Below are 22,969 nucleotides of genomic sequence, written 5' to 3' on the forward strand. Positions count from 1 at the left end.
AAGGACCACTATCAACCAATAATATTTCTTATACACCGTCATGAAATTGAGGTATGTAGAGTACAACAATTATTATATTGAATTTTGAGTAATCACACAATAGAAATCTATATATATAATTCTTATATAGTTCTCCTACTATCAATCTTAACCCTAATCCACATCACTCATTTACATCCAATTAAATCACACAATAATGCCACATCACTTCCTTATATTATATCATTTCCATCTCTATTTTTTTTGTTTCCACATCACTTCCTTATATATTTTTTCAATATAATCAATATTATATCATTCTCATCTCTATTTTTTTTTTTTTATATTATATCAGTCTCATAATAAATAATAAAGAATTATGCTTCTCCAATTATCCAAAAATTGATGTCACAATATGTTACAATTTTCTACATTATTATTGAATTATACATCTCCAATTATCCAAAAATTGATGTTGTGATATTACATTTTTCTACATTATTATAACATTTCTTAGTGACAATGAAGATGAACATGGTTGGATTCTCTTTCAATATTTATCTCATTTAAATGTCAACCGTTTTCATAGAAACAACAAAGAGTTTATAATTTAGTCACACAAAAAAAATACGAAGATATACATTATTGACTTAATTACATTATAATTTTAGAGAAGAGTGAAGGTTATGCAAAAAGTTTGGTTATGAGATTGAAATATATAATAACCATTATCATTATCATATTTCATTCAATTTTAGTGTATCGCCTATGCGTTGCACTATTGCATTGGCTGGCACACCCCACCAAAAAAATAAATATATTTCATTCAATTTTGATGGTCCGTACTCATTCTCTATACATATAGGTATATATATTGGTTGGAGGAAGTGATAAGTACATCACTTTTATATTATTATTATTATTATTTTCATTTTATAATACTTATTGTTACAATTTATACTAATAATTTTTCAACATTATAATATAAAATACCACATAACACCTGTGTATCGCACGGGTGTGAGACTAGTAGAAAATTAACAAAATTATATTATGAGTTATTTATATTATTTATTTGTAACAATTTAGTTATTTATATTTTATTTTTCTATTTAAATTCTTTATATTTTATAATATATATATATATATATATATATATATATATATATATATATATATATATATATATCAAATTACACCGGTGTAACATTTGAGTAATGTTACACCGTTCAATAACGCTTTAACGGATGCAAATTTTACAAAATTCACTGTTGGATTGAAAGCTTATATCGTATATCTATGTTTAATTGTATAAAAATCTAAAATCGTTTGATATGTTTTTGAGATAGATCAAGATTAACGGTATTCAATAAAAACGCATAAACCATTAATCTTCATCGATCTCAATAACATATCAAACGATTTTATATTTTTGTAAAATTTAACATGGATGATCTATACGATATAAGTTTTCAATCCAACGGTGGATTTTGTAAAAGCGTTATTGATCGGTGTAACATTACTCAAATATTACACCGGTGTAATTTGATCTCTCCCCCATATATATATATATATATATATATATCAATTTTTTAAATTTTGTTAAAAAAATACCCACGTAGCAAGCAATACATGTAGGGGTGGACAACGGGCCGGTTTGGGTCGGTATGGGCCCAAAACCTCAAACCGGCCCAATCCACGGGTGAGATCATCTGGCCCATATTGAACTGGATTTGGGGTTCGGGTAAAGCGGGTTCGGGTTAAGCGGGTAACGGGTCAGACGGGTAGTTTATTACGGGTTGGACCAGATCTAGCCCAAAAGATTTTTTTATTTTTATTTTTTAAATGGGCCACACTTCTTTTAAAATTAGGCTGTTTTGTCTCATCCATTCTACTAATTGGACCCTTATTTTATTTTTGGATCATTTTTCTGTCTCATTTTTTTTTTACACAATTTTTCTGCCTCAATTAAATTCTACAAAATTCAAATTGGGTCCATTTTGTTGTATCATTTTAACTTCAATCCAATTAAATTAACACAAAAAATGACGGAAAAACTCCTTTCAAGCTTTATCTTCATTTTCCTAGTTTTCTTGGCTAAAGACAGAACAAAAAATGACCGAAAAACAATTATTATTTTCACCAAATCTAACAAAAGAGAAACTTGGATCAATAAATAAGAGAAACCATAAATCAATAACAAAGACATATTGTAAGATCTGAAAAATTTTATGTACCATGTAGATCTGAAGAGAAATATATGTGGATCTAAAGATTATATTATTTACCATGTAGCCTCTTTGATCCTCAACCATGAGCAGTTTTATATGATAGAAAAATAAAAGGAAAATTGTTAAGAGTTGTGAAAACTTAAAACAACCAAATCCAAAGTAAAGAAATTAAATCATACACAGAAAATGGAGGAGATAAGACGGTGGAAAAGGAGTTGTGAAAGCAGAGGAGAAAGACGGAGTGTACAGCGGCGGCTAGGGGTTTGGTAATAGAAAAGAGTGAGTGAGAGAGGAAACAAAAGGAATTGGAAAATGTTAAATGTAAAACTGAAATTTGGAAACGATGCATCATATTCATATACTCCCTCCGTCCCAAATTATAAGGGAAAATAAAAAAATCACACTTATTAAGAAAAAGTAAAACATGAAAATTTGAAATATGTTTTCGTGGGTTTTTCTTGGAATAAGTTGCATAGGAATATGTAAAACCAATTTTTATTGGTTGTTGTTTATTGAGAAAAGGGGAGAGAGAGAAAATTAAATGCAATTTGCATTTAATTTTATGAGAATAAGGGAAAAACATTCTTGAAAATGATTTTTTCCCTTATAATTTGGGACAAAAAAATGGGCTTTTTTCCCTTATAATTTGGGACGGAGGGAGTATATTAAGAGTAATAATAAAAAAATATAAATAACATAGTAATCACGGGCCGGGTCGGTTATCCGTGGTTGACAAAACCAAAACCGGACCCGTCCATCTCTAGTCATGTGAAACCAATTTTTTGGGCCTGCAGACCCGTTTTTTGCTTGAACCCGGCCTGTTTCGGTTTGTTTTGTTGGGTTAATACGGATTGGGCCAGTTTTTCGGGTCCTGTCCACCCCTAAATACATGTAGTCTTTTAGCCCAAAATTTTAATAAATTTTATTATTATATATTATTCAACGTCCACTTTTATTTAATATAAGAATCTAATATATTTATTTCATATTATTAATTAAATAAATTAGGTTCTCATTAAATTTAAATAATAACGCTTCACTTATAATAAAGATAGGAGAAGAAGGGAGTACATTTTATAATAAGTAAAAGCATAAAAATATCTATCAATCGTTAGTTGGTTCAGTGGTGATTGACGCTGAACTTGATAGAGAGAACCGTAGTTCAATACCCCGCAACTGCAATCGAGAAGGGACTGAAACCACTTGATGTCAGAACTAGTTCTCGAACCATGAAAATCAATGTTAACTACACGTGTTGCATGCTGCGAATTCTTGTATTAATTGTTGTTTGCGGCCACGTCCTTCTGTTATATTTGTCGCACATCACATCACATCATAATTCAATTTTTTGTTTTTTGAGTTACCATAACATAGGTAATTAGGTATAGAGTTTTTTTTTAATTAATTAAATAATTCCTTAAAGAAATTTTTTGTTTCATATTTCGTCTAAGTCCCTTAAAGATAATCCGTTAGTCATAATGATCATTTTCGTCAATTTTAAAAAAAGGAAAATGCTAAACAGTGTTCCGGGACACTGGTTAAGCATGTTAAAATAGAAATTTTGTCTCGAAATGCGTGTATTCAATGCCTCAAAAGTACAAAAAGTTTTCTTTTCAATATAAATTTTATTTTTTATTTCTTTTTTAAGTATGCTTTAACAAGTGCCCCGGAAAAACCGTTTAGCATGACCCTTAAAAAAAAAACGTTAGTTTTGCACAAGTCCACTATAACTAATGGTGTACCATCAACATCCAATTTTATTTTCCTTCTTTCATCTTCAACCTTCATTTTGTTATTGATCTTTAACAACAATTTTCATAAACTTCAACAACAAAATTTCAAATCTTCAAACAAACTCAAAATACACACTTCAACCCAAAAAGTTAAAATCCAAACACACATAAATTAAAAATAATTCAATTATCAAACTAAAAAAAAAAAAAACCAGATCTGTAACTTCAAGTCCACTGTTAATTATTGTGCTTTCGTGTGAAATCAAAATCAAAAACACCAGATTTATAAAAAAAAATTAAACAACTAAATATCGAAAATCACATCTTTTCAAGCACAAGAAGTATCGAAAATAGGAAAAGAGATACACAAAAAAGATTATGGGTGAGGACAAGAAGATTATGGGTGTTGCAATCCTAGGTTTTTGTTGAGGACATTGTTGTTTCGTTCGATGGAAGAGACATATAGTAGCATCAATACAATGGAAAGATTTGAGATTTTTTTACTTTTATTTTTTTATTTTCTGAGTTTTTTTTTTTTTTAATAAAGAAAACTTCTGGATTTGCTGTTGAAGATATAAGGTTGTTTGATGAAGATGATGAAGAAGGAGAGTGAAGAAGATTAAGAAAAGTGAAATAGTATTATTTGTTGGTAGTTTACTATTAGATCCAAAGCAGTTTAAAGATCCAATGGTGTTTTTTTATTTAAAAATATCAAACGGTTAAAATTAAAAAAATTAATGAGGTCTATGGTGGACCATCTATATTAGTGGTCCACCATATACATTTAGAGTTAAAAACTAACGGGAAGGACCATTATGATTTACTACAAGAAAATATGGGATTTGCTACGACGGTCTTTGTAGCTAATTCGTAGCTAATCTCTAGTAAAACAGAGTTAGCTACAAATTTGTTGTGAATTAGCAATCGTATAGGGCGTAGCATGGATTGAGTGGCAAATCACCTATCAAAAACTTTCCTAGTTAATATTAACGGATGTATCTTTAAGGGACTTAGACGAAACTTTTTTTCTTTAAGGGACCAATATGAAACCAAAAATATCTTTAAGGGACTATTTAACTAAGTAAGTAAACTTTTTTTTTTCATAGGTATAGAGTTTCTATAGGCACATAAAAATGAATTCTCCTCTCCTATATCCAAATTCTTTTGATACGCATAAGGTATAAGGTATGAATATGCTCTTTTGATCTCTCTTTTCAATTACTTCTCTTTCTTTTTCTTTTTTTTTCTTCATAAATTTGGTATCATTTATGCGCAATAGTAGAGACAATCCCTCTATAAAGTAATATTGATTTTTCTTATTTTAATGCAAATTGACAGGATTAAATATTAATGAATGATATATTAGAAAAAGAGTAATAAATAATCTTATATTTAAAGATAAAGTTTTTTTTTTGTAAAAAAATCTTGTAATTAAAGAAAAAGGAAGTAGTGAAGTACCCTAACCAGTAATACAACATTTAAATAGACAAAAGTGTGTACAACCTCTATTTAATTCTAACGAGCATTAATGAGAGGATCGATTACTGAATTGATTGACCGTCAACACAGTACGAGTTTAAGAATCAACAACTCCTAGCAAAAACAAGCAAACAAATCGTATCAATCGATCAGTTCAATGTCAAACAGAAGAATAACGAGGATATTAAAAACCGTCCAAAATTAGTGTATTGATACCGATATTAAAAGAGGAAGAAAAAAGTCACCTAATTTTCCAGTTTGGTTTTAGAATGTGCTTCTATATTGGCCTAACAGTCTGAAAATAAAAAATTTACAGGTTGGAAGTAGAAACCAAAACTCCTTAATAGTTGAATGACTCTCCCCCTCTCTCAAAATTATTGTCACAATTTGACTGAGTGTACTATTTATAGAAGCGACTTTGACCATATTTTTTTTAGTAATGTATAAAGATAAATATTAGCATATGAGATCTTGTTAGATTTGTCACGATGAGTACTATCAAAATATCAATTTTTCATAATTTTTAATAATATACAACTAAAAATATTAATGATCAAAATTGTGCATCGGCAACAAGTGTGCAGTAGTAAAATGTGACAATTATTTTAGGACGGAGAGATTACATGATAGGAATCATATACAAATCATGTTGTCTCCTTACAGCCAAACCAAATGACTCGCTCATGTCAAGTTCTTCGGCCTTTATTTCATTAGGGTCTGTTTGGTTCGGGGGTTTTGGAGGGGAGGTGAGTGGATATTTTAAATTAATTGTGTTTGGTTCAATTTTTAGGAGGGGAGGTGAGAGGAGGTGAGCAAAATACCTCCAAATCCCAATTTTTGCTTCCCCCAAATTAGGGGGATTTGGAGGGGAGGGGAGGGAAGGAGAAAGATATCATTATCATTTTAATTATTTTGACATAATTGTCCTCATAATTATTTTAAAATGCCAAAATTATCCATTTTTTAGTTCTAATATTTTTTTTCAAACTTTTTTTTTATTGTTACGCATGTCTTTTTATATTCTTAAATTGTTGTGCTAATTTTTTTTGTATTACATTGTTATCTTGTAAAGTTCATATAATTTTTTGAATCAACGTTGTTATTTTTTTTTTTATAGAAAATTAATGTTGTTACTTACTTTGTACCCGCATCATATTAGTATTTATATGCACTATTATATTTTTTAAAATATCTTTAAGTTTGTTACGTTATAACTTATAATACAAGAGTTTTTTTTTTTTTTTTACAATATTAGTATTAGTACAAGATCTTTATACTTATAAATAAATATTACTTTTTTTTTGTACAATATTAGTATCAGGACAAGTTTTCTTTTTTAATAATTATCAAAAAATTCTTTTAAATATATTTATAGGTAATTTAAACTTATAAATATTATTTTTGGGTTAGATCAATCATAAAAATTGAGAAAATATTGTGGATATATAGTAGGTTAATTCGCACCAAGTAGCTATAAAATTGTCGGACTACATGAAAATTATAAGGATAAAAAAGTAAATTAGTTTTAAAATATCTCCCCTCCCCCTCTTGAACCAAACATATATCTAATTAAAATCTCTCACCTCCCCTCACCTTCCTTCTTTTGAACCAAACATATGTGTAAGTACAAATTTCACCTCCCCTCCCCTCACCTCCCTTCCCCTTCATTAAAATACCTCTCCTCCCCCTATGTTGAACCAAACAAACCGTTAACCATAATTTCCAATCAAAATGGAAAAGCAAATTTGTTAATAAGATTTCAATATTAACAATGTCAAATGTAATACCAGGACACATTCTTCTCCCAACACCAAATGGAATAAATTGAAAATTCAAACCTTTGTAATCAATTGAGCTATCAATGAACCTTTCTGGATAAAACTTCTTAGGTTCATCCCAGTAGTTTGGATCCATTCCAATTGCATAAGCATTTACTATGACCTTAGTCTTGGCCGGTATCTCATAATTAATTTCACAATTTTCACTGCATTCTCGTGGTAGTAACAATGTTACCGGACCATGTAGACGCAAGGTTTCTTTTATCACTGATTTTACATATTTTAGTTCATGAAGGTTTGCTTCATTTACAATCCCTTTTGCATCAAACACCTTTCTTACTTCAGTTTAGGTTTCTGATAAGTTCTGACATTGTCCACTCTAAGGTTTTGGATACTGTTCTACTTCCAGCACTAAAGATATCCTGAAAGAAAATTAATTTCAATTAATTTCAATACCATTGGACCATTTTAACTGCTTAAAAAAAAAATTCAACACTACCCACTACAAGAAAAAAGCCATTTTAGTGGCAACTTTTGGCCCCCTCAAAGTGGGAAAAACTGTCACAAAGTTGAAAAATCAGCGAACTTACTGGCGGCAATGATGGGCCGCAAAAATGGTCGCTGGAAACACTTACCGGCGGCTTAATCGGCCGCAAACTTATGGCACAGGTCTGACACAAACTTACCGGCGGCCAGGACTGCCGCAAACGTATGGCACATGACTGACACAAACAGACAAACTTACCGGCGGCCAGGACTGCCACAAACTATCAGAACACGCACAGACCCACTTACCGGCGGCCTGGACCACCGCAAAATACTAGTTAAATACAATTATTTATTTTAACTTAGCGGCAGCTTGGACCGTCGCAAACTTAAATATATATTTTTTAAAAAAAAAATTATTTATTTTAATTATTTTGTTTATTAATTTAGAAAATATAATTATTAAAAAACTTAAAAAAAACGTATTTTTATTTAAATAAATAATAAAAAGAAAATTTAATATATAATAAAAAACATAAATTAGAAATAAAATATTCAATAACAAAATACATGATTATTGACATACATTACAAAAGAAATACACGATAATTGTTATAAATGACAAACCAAATACGATAGTCGAAATACGAGATAAATGTCATAAGTTACAAACCAAATACGAAATACGCGATAATTGTCATAAGTTACAAACCAAACGCCACCATAGTTCCACAAATCTAGAAGAACAAACACTAGAAGAAATTTGGAGAAAAAAATTTAAAGAGAAGTAGGAGAAAATCCTAGAGAGAGATTGAAATGGTGGAAATGAAATGAGAAGGAAAGAACGACTATATATAGAGGCTGCTGCTCCTGCCAACGAATTTATTTATTTTAAACCGGTTTCACTTACCGGCGCCCAAAGCCCCCGCAAAGTAATAACGGTACTCTGCCAGCACGTACAGAAATAATATATTTTAAGTTTGCGGCAGTTTAGGCCGTCGGTAAGTTACCAGTATGCTCCAAAAATAATATATTTTAATTTTGTGGCCGTTTTTATTCAATTTGCGGAGGCTAAAACAGCCACAAACTTACCGGCAACTAAAACAGCCAATAAATTAATATCGAATCCGTCACAAAATCCATGTTTTCTTATAGTGACTGTTGCGAGGGATTCGGATTTACTGCAGTTGGGATTTCACCAAGTTTCACAAAGTTGAACAAATCTAGACCATTCAAATAATCCAATGGACCAGATTTTTGCCTTTATGCAAACATGGACATACTCACGTGTTGGGTTAAAAGAAAGTACAATTTCACACATACACATGTTAAAATAAAAAATAAATTATATAAAAAACAAGTATGTAGATGAAACATCTTTTTCTGGTTTTGCAGATGTATCTGCAGCTGTTTGTAACCACCATGGAAGTTCCTGCTTTTGCTTAATGAAATTGTGTTAACTTCAAAACAAATCCTGATATCAAAGGAAAAAAATGAACAACAATAAATCCTGTGAAAGAGATTTGTGAAATAGAGGATGTGTAAAATCAATAAGCATATATCAATTGTGGAGGGAGGAAGATGATGGGTGGAGCGAAATCTCGTGCGCTTCTTCGACGGCGTTTGATGGCAGCCGCATCTGTTCTGATGGCGTTTGATGGAGCGAAATCTCAGCCGATTCTCCTGACATCATTCTGTTGCTTCGTCCATCGTCGTTCCTTCTTCGCGGTGCCGCGGCGCCATCCTCAACCGTTCTTCTCGTTGTGCCATCGACCCGAACAAGTTCTTCATTGTGCGAAATCGCAACCGTGAAATTGTGGTTGACGATTTGTTTTCACTTTTCACAGGTTTTGGTTTGAAAGCGTGTGGGGCATGTGGATCCCGTTATTTTTTCATTAAAATTAAAATAAATAATTTTTTAAATTAGGATAATCCATTGGATTATTTGGATGGTCTGAATTTGTTCAACTTTGTGAAACTTTGTGAATCCCAACAGCAGTAAATCTGAATCCCGTTGGGAGTAGTCTAAAAAACAAAACAAAATTACATCACATCGCAAATTTAAAGTAGTGTTTTTCTTTTGTCTCCCCGTCCTTTTGTTATCATGTCATGTCACACATCACAAATTTATTTTTATTGTTTTCTCTTCAATTATTTTCTTCTGATCCTTTCACATGATTTGCATCAGTTGACTTTGTGAGAGATAGTATAATTTCCATCAAAACTATACGATGTCCAACAAATGCATCTTATTTTTTCCATAGTCTCACTTTCATAAGAACAGCATAATAAAGATAATTACTAATACCTTAAGGACATTTTGAATTAGTTGGAAAATTGTTTTTTTAGTTCTTAAAAATTTCAAGAGAAAAAAATATGTTTAGTAATGGATTTGAAGAGGAGGTCTTATCCTGTGCACTTTATCTCCGGTTCAATTTCAGCCCTTAATTTTTTTTATAATTGCATTTTTAATAATTTTCTTTAAAATAGACAATTGAGATGTTTAGTGGAACACCTCCAATGAAAGTGCACTGGTGGGAATTTATTTTTCCATATTTTGGTTTTCAATTTTTCTTCTTTGTTCTATAAATAATTAATTATAAAGGAGTCTCACATATCCTAACTCAACTAATAAAAATATAAAAATTGTTAGGTCGGACGTCATGATATAGATTCGAATCCTGATCCCTTCACTTTATATGTGCGAGTTTCGATCTACCTTTTGAATTCATTTCATCTATCTAAAAAATAATTAAGGAGATGCATGGAAAACCAATTTTTTGATTATCAATATCTTTTGAATGAAAGTTTGTTAAAACTTAGTTAATTATTTGATTAAATTATTTCTTTTAAGACGATTGCTAGCTCTTCGCCCTTCAAATTTTCAAAAATGCCCCTAAAAGTACCTCCTGTCGAGTCTTTTCAATTACAAAGGGAAGAAGAAATAGAAAATCTTGTCAAAGATACAACTATGAGTGAAGGATCACCTATAAATATTAGTGAAATGGTTGATTCATTGGCATATGGATTATGAACAGCTGTTGGTGCACAAATTGAAAGTAAAGAAAAGTATAGGTAAACTTATGAAAGATGTGTCAAAGATTGCTGGAGAATGTTATAAGAAATCATGAACAATAGAATTTGAAAACATGGGACAAGGAAGAAACAGGGGAAGATCTTGTTGATGTTCTTTTGAAGCTGCAAAAGGACAGTGATTTGGAACATCCCTTATCAGACAGCATTATTAAAGCATCAATTTTGGTTAGTACTATGTTACAATTAAATGTTGGAAAATGAATAATTTGAATTATTAGTAATAGATTGCATCAATAAGAAGAAAATATGTCTAAGAATCCCTTTCGTTAGCATGTTAAACTTTTGAATAAAAATTACAATAATGTAGGCTTCGAATGCTGACATTCGAAAGAAAGATGTTTTATGGACTTGAGCTATTTTCATTTAAGCATGAAGTTTCAGGTGAAGTAGTAGTTGGATTCGAAGGGCAGTTTGGTTCGGAAGACAGTTACTCGCCCAAGACTGAAGAAGGATCGTGGGATTGTGCGCTTTGGATAGCTGGCGAAGCACGTTTGTAGGTAGTTACTTATTTCTATGTCTATAAATATAAATTTCTTCAGTTGGAATAGGCGTCACAATTCAGATACAGAAAATTCACAAAACTTAAAGTATCTATGCCTTCGAGAGAAAATTGTGCAGTGAAGAAAATGTATGAATTTGTGAACCATTTCTTTTCATTGTAAAACTTTTACATTTCAATGCAATTTTAACCTTTCATTGCAATTTATCTTTTGAAGTTTTAAATGGTTCTCTCATTCGAGTGAACTTCTTGTTCAATTTACATTTTATGTGCAATTTACGCTTTTAAAACTCTTTTTCAATCGTCTTTATTTACCTTTTTCCCGCAATTAATCTCAGTAAATGTTTATTTCAATAATGAACATTCAATCTTTTTCATAATCAATGCACAAAACATGTCTTAGGATTTACTAGTTGATCCTGCAAGTAATTAATTTAAGCTAGCGGTTGTTTACCAAAAACCAATGTAAACAGAAATAGAGAAGGTTGATAGATTAAACACACATAAGAGGAAGACTCATTGTACTAAATATATCATTTTATTAATTTAATATCTCATTTTTAAGTTGATTTGTTTTTGTCTATATAATAGTGATTTTTTCCCACTAGTATCCGGCCCACTGGATCACCTAATGGTTCGGTGGTCAGTTCTGACATCAAGTGGTTTCAGCCCTCTTTGATAGCAGTTGCAAGGGATCGAACCTCCTAATAGTGACTTTTTAAAGTATTCTCTCTCATTTACAATAATTATTAAAATAATAAACTAATTTCTATTCTAAGGAAAAAATTATATTTTTAGACTAGAAATTGTTTAAAAGCCTAAAGAAACACAAATAAAACTATTAAAAATGTTGATTTTTCTCTCAAATATTATGTAACAAACACACTTTATAAATGTTAATTTAGTGAATTGAGCAGATAAAAAATAAATTAATATGGAGAATTCCATTTTTCCCTTACTCTTGATATTTGGTCATACATAAAAAATGAAGGTAATAACAAATACAATTACTAATAAAATAAAGAAGGATTAAGAAATGAAAATAATATCGACAAAGATTAAAAATTGCATACACAATATAAACTTTGAAAGATAAAGAAAGATTAATTTTGGCATATAAAAATTAATTTAATAATAACATATAATTAATTTAATAATAATAATAATATATAAATTAAAAAATAATTTTGATGAACGATGATAGAATATGGTGTGGACACTTTATTATAGTCTATAGTAGACCTTTGTAATGGTGAAAATTTGTTTCTCATAATAAGAGACCTACATGTCTTTCCCATGCTAGACTCGTCCGTGTTACAATTTGGGAAGGTAAATCTTCCAATCACACCTTATTGGGCTCAAACAGTACAAAATGGACCACAAAGTGGGCTACAATATTATTTCTACGGTTTATATGATGAATCCTACTTCTCGCACCCCCTGAGAGTCATGACCATCCCCTCAAAACCCCATTTTACCCCTCTCTACTTAGGATGTGAGTGTGTAAATAGAAAAATTGGGAGGGAAAAAGTTCGCTTTTTAGATAGCAAACTGCAGTTGAGTTCGCACTATACATAGCGAGTGGTAATATTTTATATTCAAACGCGACGTATGCGCCTCCTATGAATGAAAAATTATGAAAAAAAAGAGTTCGTTTTCTAGATAGCAAACTCTAGTTGAGTTCACATTCTAGATAGATACCAAACTGCAGCCGACGTTCGCTTTCTAGATAGCAAACTGCAAACTGAGTTTGCTTTCTAGAATGCAGACTCATTTTTTCATGATTTTTTCATTCTAGGGGGTGGATATGTTGGGTTTGAGCTAAAAATATTGCCACTCGCTACTTAGAGTGTGAAAAAGTGCTCACATCCTAGAAAACGAGAGGGTTAGTTTTGTCATTTCATGGGGTGACTGAGGGAATCCAATGGGTGTGAAAAGATGGATTCTTTGATGATAGCTTCTCTTTCGGGATCCCATGTTTCTTTTATATCCCAAAAATTCCACTTTGCCCTTGAAAAAATTCGGAAGACAGAAACCAAAGATTTTTTCAAGGCAAAAAAAAATTCGGTAAATAAAAACCGAAGTTTTTATTGAAGGGCAAAAAAGGAAATTCATGGAGGAAAAAAGAAACATGGAGGGCCAGAAGAGAAGCTATTGGTTTATATATCTAAACCTATACAATTATATAACAAAAAACCTAAGTTGTTGTCTTATTCTTAGAACAATGTTACCGGTGTAAGTTCTAGGCAAAAGGGTTCTTCTGTTTCGGAAGCAGCAATCTTTGGCCAGAACGATCGTATTGTACAATGCATACGCCTCCGCAGTGAGGGGATCGGAGAAACTGTCAAACTTCCATGTAGCCACCGCCATAGCTGCACGTTCATCATTGAGAATGATGGCTCCCATACCCCAAGAACCATCTTGACTCAAATTAATTAGCATCATAGTTGGCTTTTAGCACTCATAGAGGTTTCTGCCATTTGAAATTGTGTTGCCGGGTTCCATAATTTGAAATTGTTGTTAATATTGTGCTCATGTGTGTTGGGTAGGGGTGGCAAAATAGATCGGGCAGTCGGGTCAGGCCGTTTAATCCGTTGTTTTTAGCAGGTTAATCTGCTTTAAAAATGGGGCGGGAGAGTTGGCCCACATGCATTTTAAAAATAAATTGTTCCTTTTTTTTTTCTTTCTAGATTTGAGATAGATGAAAAAATTGAGAAAAAGTTTAAGCTTCACCGGTTAATTGATCGTTGTTGTACGTGGTCAAAATAATTAAACAAAATAAAGAACATAGTAACAATGCAGTTGGTCGTCTCTCAAGGACCTCTGAATTATCAATAGCAAAAAATAAGAACTTAAATAAAATCAAAATTGGGGATTTTGGTTGGTAATAGAAATTTGTTAATTAAGAGAAGAAAACTTAATTACTTTTTTTCACGGAGAAAACTTAATTACTTAAAACGACCAATTCACTAGTTACGATTATTTTTCATTCGGATCTATCCTAGATTTCAAAATATTATTTTCTCATGATTCTATTCTGAATTCTGATTCATCACGTGTTTAATATTTCTAAATTTTAGTAAATGAAAATTTTGTAAAGTGTTAATCATGCTTGAAGAAAATTCATTCAAATATTTAAGAGTTTAAGGTTAATTAAACAAATTTGATATTAGCAAGGATTAAAAATTTCGTTTAGCGAATTTTTGTAAAACTAAAAATATTATAAAAATTAAGGATTAAAGGTCTTCATTTTATAAAAACTCAAAATATATTTAACACAATTTTTAATTATTAACACAAGATGAGAACGTCATTGGCTTTGGCCACTTCATCATCCCTGTTATATTTGTATTATTATTGAGGCAAAAGTGAGTAAGATTATTTCGCAATTTTATATTTTGCATTATGGTGTGTACCACATCAAAAGTCAGTTACTTGGGAGGCACGTTTTGTGGGCGTTTACTCTTTATAATGCTGTTCTCATGAAAGTGAGAGGATTGGAAGAAAAAGAGAAGGCAGCATTTGTTTCACATCTTACTCCCTCTAATCTTTAATACTATAAATATAATAATCTGCTTTTGAAATTTATGTAATAGTTGATATTTCTGTTCAATATTTTAATAAAATATATCAATTATTTTATGAATTTTAAATTTTTAAATTTTTTATATTAAAAACTAGAGGGAGTAATAGAAGTAGATTATTTGTTTTGCTCATTTTAATAGTTAACTAGCGGGTCAGACAAACGCGTTTCGCGCCTTCCTGTGTCTAACTTATGTCAATAAAAAAAAATTGTCTTATGTTATTGTGACTTTGTTAATAAAAAAAATTTCTTGCTACTAAAAAAATCAAGGGTATTGTTGGTATTATTGTTAAGTGTTATTTCAAATTATAGTGAAGGGCAAAATGGGCCAAAAAAAAGCCAGCCCAAACTCCCCTATCACCTTTATATAAAAAAAAAAAAAAAAGATATGTCTTATATTATTGTGAGTTTGTTAATAAAAAAAATTGTTGCTATTAAAAAAATCAAGGATATTGTTGGTATTATTGTTAAGTGTTATAGGGAAGGGCAAAATAGACAAAAAAAAGTCAGCCTAAACTCCTCTATCCTCTTTATATATTGTTATAGATGAAAGATAAATTATTGTGAGAAAAAATGAAAAAGATGCTCTAATCATTAGTAACGGATAGTTAGAAAATTTATAAAGTTCGAGCAAAATCTTAGTTTTAAATAAAAATCTCAATTTTATTATAAATTAACCCTTAAAATTTCAGTTTTACCCTAAATTGAATTGATGAGTCTTATGTAAAAAGATAAGAAAAAAAGACAAAAGATAGATAGAAAGAAAAAAGTGAGAGGAAAAGATTAGAATTGTGATATGTGATATGATTTCAAAAGGATGAGGGAAGAAAAAGCAAAACTAAAATCAGCAAGAAACACATGTTGTGTTTAGTTCTATCATAAATGACTTTTCTCATTCTTTATGCTTTAACATGTTCATATCAACGTGATTGACACGGTTGGGAGATGATTAGAGATGGTAATTGAAATCATACATTTATTGGAGAGTGGATCCTCGCTTCCTTGCATTTGCATATGCGCTCGTCAAGCCAACTTAACTTTTTTGAAAGTTAAATTGTGCTCGTCAACCTTCAATTAACTTTTCTCTATTTTTTTAAATTTAAATATTATTTTATATTCATAATTAGAGCTGGGTATACGGACCAAGGTCCGCGGGCCAACCCGTTTAACCCGCAGGCCGCGCGGTCTTAAGACCATTTTTTTTTGGCCCGTTTATATTTTTGCCCGTGTGGGTTGGACCGTTAAAACCGCGGGTTATGCGGGTTAAATCCGCGGGTTCGCGGGTTAGCCCGTGGCCCGCATTCTTTTTTTATATATGTAATTAATTACAAAATTTATCATTTATAAATAATTTGGTCCATATCCAAATTCAACACTTTTAACAAAAAAAAAAAAAAAGTCTAAACCTAATTATAAAAAGCAATAACACACTCCTATTTTTACTCACGTGGACAACAACAACACAAAACATCATGATCCAATTCAAGTGTTACAATGGAGGCATCGAGCAGGAGTGACTATTTTCCTTCAGTTTTCATTTAGTTAATTATATACATTACTGTTTTGTTTTTGAATCGGTTGGTGGTATTAGATTTTTGGTTGTACTTTTAATATTGGTTTGGACTATTAAATTTCTTTTTTATATTTTGAACAAGTTAAAGTTCTTATTCAATATCATCTGGGTTTATTTTATGGATTTGAAGTATGTGTGGAGAAATAATTACGATAAAAACGAGTTGAATTTAATTTTAGTTGCATTATTTTCAAAAAGAAGATAAATAAACTCAATGATATATCACAAACTTTATTTATTTTTATTTGTTAGTTCAAGTTATAACATAAAATTATTAATAATATAGTTTTTTTTAGCTTTTATTATATCAATATTTTACTAATTTTGTTTATTATTTTGAAAAAAGTTTTTTTTGTAATAGTCCGCGGATTAACCGTTTAACCCGCGGGCTTACGCGGACCGAACTCGGACTTAATTTTAAAACTCGTTTATATTTGATGACGGGCTTGTTCGCCCCGTTTAATATGCGGGCTTATGTGGGGCGGGTTAAACGGGGCGGGCTAGCCCGCATACCCAGCTCTATTCATAATTCAATGGTCTAGACTCTAGATACCACATTATTTTCTCAAATTTTTTTTTCACTTGAGAAAATCGAGTTACTTAAATATTTGAGTAATATACCCAATATTTATTTCATTTTTGTTAAACTCATGAAAACTCTCCTCTTTTTAATTCAATTTTTTGGACTTTGTTTATAAATTTGTTGTAAATTTGATCTCTGCCAATATTTTTCCACTAGCTATATTAAAATGGTATTTTCTTGTAAAAAAAAATTGATTTATTGTCTCAATACTAAAATTAACGATAAAACATCACAATTTTTATGACAAAAGGCATGAGTTGAGACAAAAATTCCAATAAATGTAATAATAGAGAGGATAAAAAGTTCAACTCAAAAATAATAGTCCATAAAATAAAGATTCATAATATTAACTTTATATATATTATAATTTTTTGAATATTTTATTGTTTCAAAATGAGACAACTTCAAAGAAACTACTTTGTTCCAAATTAACCATATAAAAGTCAAATCATCATTGACCGCCGTCCAATTCAACAAATGTTAATTTTGTTAAAATAATATTATATTTTTATTTAAAAAAGAGGGGTAAAGAACAGAGAAGTTTGGATCCCAAAAATTATGTTTAGGCAGTTCCTTTGCTGAGCACAACAGAATGAAGAGGAATTTGAATCATTTTCTGGCATTCATATTTAAATAGCGGACGTTATAAAAATGAGAAATTTGACACTTCTACATTTCTTTACTTAAGTAGCGGACGTGTAAAAAATTGAAATTTTCAGAATTTTACATTGTACTCTATTTAAGTAGAGAACTGCGTTAGCTACTTGACTAGCTAATACCTCATATTCATATAAAGTTCATCGCACGTGTCCATCTAATACAAACAAGGGCATACCCATAATATAAAGATCATCATCTCACAAATTCACACATATTGGACAACAATTGTATCAAGTACTTATTAAAGATCATCGTTTAAGCATAGAAGAATTGGATAACCAGACAAGTCACACATGATATCAGACACTAAGCATATTTTTCATTGACCAACAAGACTTCAATTTAACTCTACTTAACGTTGTGCAACTTGAGGGATGAGATGAACGAACACACACGAATAGAGTACTTGATCTATTTATATGAGGTGTTAGCTAGTCAAGTAGCTAACTTAGTCCTCTACTTAAGTAGAAAAAATGTAAAATTCTGAAAATTTCAAGATTTTATATATCTGATGCTTAAGTAGAGAATTGAGTTCGATACTTAAATAGAGAATTGCATGGGGTGTCAAATTTCTTATTTCTCAGTTTTATAACATCCACTACTTAAATAACAAATGGATAAAAAATTGAAATTAACCAGACACGCAAGAAACACATAAGGAAATTCTCTCTATATTTGGGGAATATGCTTGGTGCATGCACCCAAGAAAACAAAACATAAAAAACTTCTCTTTATATATAGTCACAAATGCCTTAAACTAATTAAGTTGAGTTGATTGAGAGTTCATTTCCAAAGTAACCATGGGGTTGGAGCTTCATATTCTCATATCAACCCTTGGTTTTCTCTTGTTCATAGTAATCAAAATTACATGGAAATCAAAAGCTAAGAAAACAAATTCCAAATTGCCACCAGGACCAAGAAAACTTCCACTCATAGGGAACATCCATCAACTTGGAGCCTTACCTCATCAATCCCTAGCAAAATTAGCACAACAATATGGACCTCTCATGCACATGAAGCTTGGTGAACTTTCTTGCATAGTTGTTTCATCTCAAGAAATGGCTAAAGAAGTGATGAAAACACATGATCTCAACTTTGCAAATAGGCCTCCACTTCTTGCAGCAGAAATAATCACTTATGGATATAAAGGAATGACTTTTTCTCCACATGGATCCTATTGGAGACAAATGAGGAAGATTTGTACTATGGAGCTTTTATCACAAAAGCGCGTCGAATCTCTTCGATCACTAAGGGAAGAAGAAATAGCAAATCTTGTCAAAGATATAACTTTGAGTGAAGGGTCACCTATAAATATTAGTGAGAAGCTTGATTCATTTGCTTATGGATTAACTTCAAGAACAGCTTTTGGTGCACAAATTGAAGGTAAAGAAAAGTATAGGAAACTTATGAAAGATGTATCGAAGATGGCTGGAGGGTTTTCTCTAGCAGATTTGTTTCCTTCAATTGGAATTCTTCAAGTTCTTACAGGATTAAGGCAAGGAATTGAGAAGCTTCATAAGGAAATGGATGAGATACTAGAGAATGTTGTAAGAAATCATAAACAAAAGAATTTGGAAACTAAGGACAAGGAAGAAACAGGGGAGGATCTTGTTGATGTTCTTTTGAAGCTGCAAAAGGACAATGATTTGGAACATCCCTTATCAGACAACGTTGTCAAAGCAACAATTCTGGTTAGTACTATGTTACTACAGTATCAAAAGTCTATGAATAATATTGGAATAATTTTGGTTAGTAACATATTTCATCTTATAAGTGGGTGAGATAAGTAATTTAACTGGTTGAACTAGTTGAGTTAAGGATTAAAAGAGTTGGAAGTATGAGCTTCAAGTCCTTATGACAATTTGGCATAGTAAAAAAAAAAAAACAATATGTTAACATAGTAACAATTTGGCATTTAAAAAAAAAATCATCTATAAAAAAAAAAGAATATGTTTCATATGATTTTTTATTTTGTGTTTTGTCTCATACTGTACTTGAACTAGATTTTTTGAAGTATTTGTGAAACAATCCCCTGGTTTGCTTTTGGATAATGGCCATAATTGAGTCAAACCGTAGATTTTTGCTAGCAAGTTACTTATAGAAACTTTTTGATTAATTCATCATAACTCAATTATTTTAGTTGTCTATAAGTTGGTGTACTACTTTTTTTCTTTTCATAGCAAATCTCCACATCACATGGTCCTTTCAAATCTTTTAATGACACCATATCTAATGTACTTTCCTTAAGAAATATAACAAAATCATATTGGGCCTTTTGGATGACAAAAATGATAAGAAAGAAAAGTTTGTTCTTGAAATTGTGAGCATGCTGGAATATATAGTTTCTGAATGTTACAAATTGCCTAGTATATTTCAAAATTTACTAAGTTTTAATAAAAATGGAAATTTCATAAATTTCTAGTATTAAAGGCTATGATGTTGCATGTTAAATGTGTCATTTTACGTGGATCTCACAACAATACCACAATATTTTTAAAATTTGTTTGCATTGGATAATAAATTATGGATTTTTTTTTAATGGTAAAGATATATACATAATTTATGGATTTGATGTAATTATGATTTAGACACGACTTCATAACAGTATGCTATTCATATAACTTAATTCAAATAGCATAGTCGAGATGTCATAGTTAAGTTCTTGCACACCATTCTTTGTATAAAAAACATAGTTGTGAATTTAAAAAAAAAATATTTAATATTATAATTTATGTCATGTTCTTTTTTAGGATATCTTTAGTGCCGGAAGCGACACCACATTTACCATTTTAGAATGGGCAATGTCAGAATTGATTAAAAATCCACAAGTGATGCATAAAGCACAAGTTGAAGTAAGAGGTGTCTATAATGAAAAAGGGTATGTCGATGAACCAAATCTCCACAAGCTCATATACCTGAAATCAGTTATAAAAGAAACGATGCGTTTACATGCACCAGTTCCATTGTTACTTCCAAGACAATGCAGTGAAAAATGTAAAATTAATGGATATGAAATACCAGTCAAAAGTAAAGTCATTGTTAATGCATGGTCAATAGCTAGAGATTCAAGATTTTGGATCGAAGGTGAGAAATTTGTTCCAGAAAGATTCATTGATAGCTCAGTTGATTACAAAGGTGTGGATTTTCAGTTTATTCCATTTGGTGCTGGAAGAAGAATTTGTCCTGGTATGATGTTTGGTATTGCTAACTTGGAAATCTCACTTGCAAATTTACTTTACCATTTTGATTGGAAAATGGCAAATGGGGATAAGGCTGATGAACTCGACATGACTGAATCGTTTGGATTAACCGTAAGAAGAAAACATGATTTGTGGTTGGTTCCCACTATTTACCATAGCTCATGTTAAGGGCTCGTTTGACCCAGCTTTTTTTAGAGTTTATACAATTTTTATATATTATTATAAGTTTGTCAAGATAGTTTATGATAAAATATTTTATAAAATTACAATTTTCACTAGTGTGAACTTATAAAATAGTATAAAACCTAATTTATATTGCATAAGCTATTTGTATAAGCTCTAAAAAAAGCTGGGTCAAACAGATCATAAGCCTTAAGAAGATAAGTAATATAATGTTAGTGAAAAATAATACAGTATATGTAGTGTTCTTTTACCGTAAAAATAATATATGTATAGTGTTAATGTTATTTTTGTTAAGTGTACTTTAATCACTCCCTGTGAATTTCAACGCTAGGTGTTATTCTTAGTTGACGGTACTTAAGAAAGGCTTAGGATCAAAATGATTAATATGTAGAAAGACTTAAGAAAGGCTTAGTATAAAACCATTAAATATGTAGATATAAAATTAATTAATATGTAATAATATGTCATTAAATAGTACTAGCATAATTAACCTTTGGAGAATCAAAATGATTCAAAGACTACATGTATATATACACACTTGAGACTATGAAGTAAGGCAGGTCAATATTCGAACAGTGTGGAAGAATTGGATGGAGATATAGTTGGATGAATGGGTCGTGAATGAGTCGGTTTTGTTTTAGTGCGTTAAGAATATAGATAGTTAGGGAGTTAGTTACTCCAAATAGGTTCTATAAATAAGCTATTTCATTGTAATTTTTACTCATTTTTTTATCAATCTACATTCATTCAATATGAATGTTTATGGGTATTTTCCTCATGAATACTCTTATCCACTCTATCTTGCTGACATCTATGATCTTTATCCCTTCGATTCTGATCTAACCTGTTGATCAGAAAGGTTGAGGCCGGTCCGTTGAGCAAGCTTCCACACCGAAGGGGGGGTTTGTACCTGCAGGTGCTCCGATGCCTAAGTCAGCAAAGAGAACAAGAGAGATACAAGAGAAGAGAGAGAAAGTATGGTATAGAATGATTCAGAATACCTGGCTCTCCTGTCTAGGAGAGCTTTTATAGTGCCCCCAGCGCTGGGCCAAAGGTTGGTCTATTGGGCTGGGATAACCGGCCCAATAGACCCAACTGCCAAGATAGTCCCCGTATCGTAGGGGAAGGCCGTTATTCGCCTCTATCTTGGTTGGAGCCGTTCCGCTATTCGCGGGTAAGGGATAGGCTCAATGACGGATGTGGTTGGATAAAGGAGCACGTGTTAAATGTGCTGCTTAGCTGTTAAGCTACACGGGAGTGGATCAACGTGCGCGGATGTATGAGCAGGACACGTCGAGCAGGACACGTCATTGGCTGACGTGTCGAGGAAGTCTCCCCTTATTGGGCTGTGCCCCAAATGTCGGGCATAAGGGATTGGGCCAGCCCTTGGCCCGGTCCAGAACAGGAGCCCCCCAAGTCGTTGCTCCTAGGCATAGGAGTAATGACTTAAGGTTCAGGCCCCTATGTCGAGGAGATGTTTTTCCCCGTCAATCCTAGGAGGAGTTTATAATTTATTGGTTATGGTTGTTGCTCGTTTGCGCGAGGAGCGCATTTGTATGTTGCTCGTAAATTCCTCGGTGGCATGACGAGGAGGATTTTCCAAGGAGGAAGTTTCCCTTTGCTCGTATCGCGTGCCACGATGTTCGAGGAGGGATTTACGGGGAAGAGATTTTGTTTTTGGAAGTCATTTACTTTTACGTTCCTCGACGGATTGTCGAGGAAGTGTTGTGTTGACTGCATCTCGTGGATGCTGCCTGTTATTGCGGGCACGTTTTGTGGTGTTTGTTTCAACTGCCCGTTTTCGTAGACCACGCGTGGTGTCAGGGATGCATCAATTTAGGATATCGATGGAATCCTCGAGGAGCGCGTCGTCAGTTTGAAGTGATGTGAGGAGACTTATCGCTTC

The 22,969-nt window shown here is 31.6% G+C and overlaps 1 protein-coding gene and 1 pseudogene across 1 annotated transcript; one reads left to right on the forward strand and one right to left on the reverse strand.

Moving 5' to 3' along the window:
- Positions 1-5,519: 5,519 nt before the first annotated feature.
- Positions 5,520-13,726, reverse strand: LOC123915200 (annotated as a pseudogene).
- A 4,634-nt stretch (positions 13,727-18,360) lies between these two features.
- LOC123918885 (cytochrome P450 71D10-like) lies at positions 18,361-21,146 on the forward strand. The gene is made up of 2 exons (XM_045971054.1): positions 18,361-19,371; positions 20,431-21,146. The coding sequence occupies exons 1-2, from the start codon at positions 18,481-18,483 to the stop codon at positions 21,046-21,048; spliced, it is 1,509 nt and encodes a 502-aa protein (XP_045827010.1). The 5' UTR covers positions 18,361-18,480; the 3' UTR covers positions 21,049-21,146.
- The last annotated feature ends 1,823 nt before the right edge of the window (positions 21,147-22,969 follow it).

This window comes from Trifolium pratense, linkage group LG3 (genome assembly GCF_020283565.1).
Source record: "Trifolium pratense cultivar HEN17-A07 linkage group LG3, ARS_RC_1.1, whole genome shotgun sequence".
Lineage (NCBI taxonomy): Eukaryota > Viridiplantae > Streptophyta > Magnoliopsida > Fabales > Fabaceae > Trifolium > Trifolium pratense.

Bases quoted from the DNA above. Each gene is read 5' to 3' on its own strand.
- LOC123918885 (XM_045971054.1), top strand. From the start codon at position 18,481: ATGGGGTTGGAGCTTCATATTCTCATATCAACCCTTGGTTTTCTCTTG. The intron at 19,372-20,430 runs GTTAGTACTATG...GTTCTTTTTTAG, and splicing joins TTGTCAAAGCAACAATTCTG to GATATCTTTAGTGCCGGAAG.